Here is a 2776-nt window from a genome sequence, read left to right as displayed (position 1 = left end):
CAAAAGCATTCATTAACCTTAAGGGCATCACTAACCTATATAAAACACTTTCTAGGTATAAAACTGAGCCTAATATCTAATATAGCAGGTCTGACACATTCATCATTCTCACTTGTTGCTAGAACACAAAATCTGCAGTCAGAGGGAGTCAGAAAGCCGACAAATAACAGTTTAACTGCATTCATGTCCTGTAGCTCTGCTCTGACTCTGGAGTCTCCTTCCTCTGGTCATTGGACGGACCTGAGAGGAGGCCAGTTCTTAGAAAAACATTAACTCTTCCAGTTAAACGCTGCCTGAGTTCCCTCCTGTAAACCTGACGGACGCTTCACAGTGAGTGGCTTTCCCTGCCTGAGATAAAGCACTCAACTCATCCAAAGGTTTCCGCACTAACAAGGCGAAGTACAGGAACAGCGGTTGACTCTGTTATCACCTCCGTGCTGCCGTCTCAGGCACCTCATTAAATCCACACAAGGGAGTTTTCTTGTAATCAATGTAATTCTGTTTACGGCTGCCGTTTCCACCTCACACAGACTCGGGTCTTTAAACCCTAACAAACCTGTCAAACTAGTCTTTTTGCTTCTGGTAGTTTGTCTTTTACGGATTCCTGCTTTTTACGGCGCTTCATCAGCAGCAGCTTTAACGGCCTAAACACATGTTTTAATAAAGTGGAGGCGACGGGCCTAACGAGATGTGATGCATCTCCAGGCTGCAGCAAACGTCTCAGGAACTGAGTTACCATTGCTGGTAAATATTTTACCAACATTAAAGCACGTAGAAGCACAAACAGACACGGTCCTGTAAATTAATTAGAGAAATGTTTGTAACACTAAGCAGAGTGCGTAAATCTGCTTTGTTCTGTGGCATCTACAGAGAGAATAACTGCATAATGAACTCTACTCTGAGCTCTACAACATATCAGTAAGGACAGTTCAATGCAGGAGATAAAGGCTGAGGAGTAGGAAAGGAAACTTTGGAAAGAAAAACTAGAAAACTAAATGCAAAACACTTTGTGACTCCAACAAATCACTCAGCCAACCTGTGTGATTGGAGAACTGCACAGAGTTGATGGAGTCCACTTCAAAGCCCAGCACCTGGAAAAAAAAAAAGAGCATTTAAGCAGCTGTGAAAACAGAGAACAATGTCTTTGCAGGATCAGGCGTGAATGAACTCCTGATGAGCTGCACGGTGGGAACAGCGTGCTGTGTGGCTGAGAGAGCTGCTCCACATGCAAGCTTCACCCACAGTTTACTTTTATTTTTAAAAATCATTCTGACTATATTATGCATTACTTTGGCTTTCAACACACGCCTCAGCTTCAGAGCACCGCATCCTGCAGCGACAATAACAACTGCTGTGGACAATAAAAAAACTAAGTTATGAAACTTGTTGGAGATAAGAACCATAAAACAGATGATGTCAGCTGGTTTTGTTGGAGCTGCACAGTCATGCATTGCACATTAATAACCTACAAACAACATCAACAAGTTACACATATGAGCTTCACTAAAATGCATTTACTCATCCAGGTTTGTTTACATTCATTGGATCAGACAACTTTAAAAAAAAAAACTGAAAACTTTTGAGGACTTTTTATTGTCGTCCTTGGTATCACCTTTGGCTTGGCTAAAAAAAAAACAAATACTCCAACCACGTAGAACAATGCTGAAACTGATTTAAATAATCTACACGTTCATCTGATAGATTAGATTCAGTATTAAGCACCGATTTGCCCTGTTTGATATCTTTATAATGTGTTCGGAGTCGATATAAATAGTAGATTAATGAGCAATCTGACTATGAATAACGTTGAAATGTTTAATTTAAGTTGGTGAATGAACTCTAAAGACCTTAAAAACTTTACTGTACTTATTATTATTGTTGTTGTGTTTTCTGAAGTGCAGCTTTAAGACACAAACACTGCTTTATTTTTGCCTTTTTTTCATGCACAACAGCAGCTACAACCACGTGGAACAAAGACTTGACTTATTTCTTCTAATCCACACTTTCCTCAGATTAAATACACTCAATATAAACAACAGGTTTTTTTGTACCTGTAGCTGCCCTTCATGTGCCCAGAAGGAGCATGAATAGTAGGCTAACGAGCAACCTGACTAAAAATAACATTGAATGCCACATATTCTGCTTTAAAACACTTTATTTGTGGTAGTTTCAGGTTTGCAGCATCAAGCTAAGTCGTTTAAGAGTAAAAACCGGAAAAAGGCCTGTGTTTTTAAGGGCAGAAAAGGTCGCTGAGTTAACGGTGCAGTTCATTCAAGACTCCTCCGATAAATCAGGAAGTCACATCCTGCTTTTCTCTTCTGTTTTCTTCACGTGTTTCACGGCGTTTAGCCTCTTTGTGGCCGGTTCGAGCAGCGATCTGCCCCAGATCCGGTTCTTACCTGCAGCGGGAACGTTGCCGACTTGTTCCCGACGTATCCCCTGACAACATGACTCTGAATGGACAAGACGCGACACTCCATGGCTGCGGCGAACGCTTACAGACACCGAACAGAGACGACGGACGCAGCGCGGGTCAGAGGGGCATTAAAAGGACGTGCAGGCTGGGACACGCCGAAACTCAGCATGTGGGGAATAAGTCCAGCATTGGAGGGCAGAAGCGGCGCTGCCGATAGTGACATTTACGGTTTCTCTGCAGGCAGTGGGAAGGACACCTAAAGTGGTGCGTTCACCGGCTCGACAGGAATGTGGGAGACGCCACACTCCAACCGGAAAAAGTTCAACTTCTTCAAGAATTCAAGGATTCAAGGCCTTTATT

At 42.5% G+C, this 2776-nt stretch overlaps 1 protein-coding gene across 1 annotated transcript in view; it reads right to left on the bottom strand.

Moving 5' to 3' along the window:
- The window catches only part of LOC103353978 (pyridoxal kinase-like), an 8986-nt gene extending 6210 nt beyond the window's left edge, over positions 1-2776 (bottom strand). Inside the window, exons 1-2 of the mRNA XM_008277194.1 lie at positions 2400-2776; positions 1037-1091 (exon numbers count right to left, since the gene is read on the bottom strand). Of these exons, the coding sequence (XP_008275416.1) occupies positions 1037-1091; positions 2400-2480 (136 nt within the window). The 5' untranslated portion in view covers positions 2481-2776. The remainder of the gene's footprint in view (positions 1-1036; positions 1092-2399) is intronic.

This window comes from Stegastes partitus, unplaced genomic scaffold, assembly GCF_000690725.1.
Source record: "Stegastes partitus isolate 25-593 unplaced genomic scaffold, Stegastes_partitus-1.0.2 Scaffold91, whole genome shotgun sequence".
NCBI classification, from domain to species: domain Eukaryota; kingdom Metazoa; phylum Chordata; class Actinopteri; family Pomacentridae; genus Stegastes; species Stegastes partitus.
This window is presented reverse-complemented; position numbering and strand designations above follow the sequence as displayed.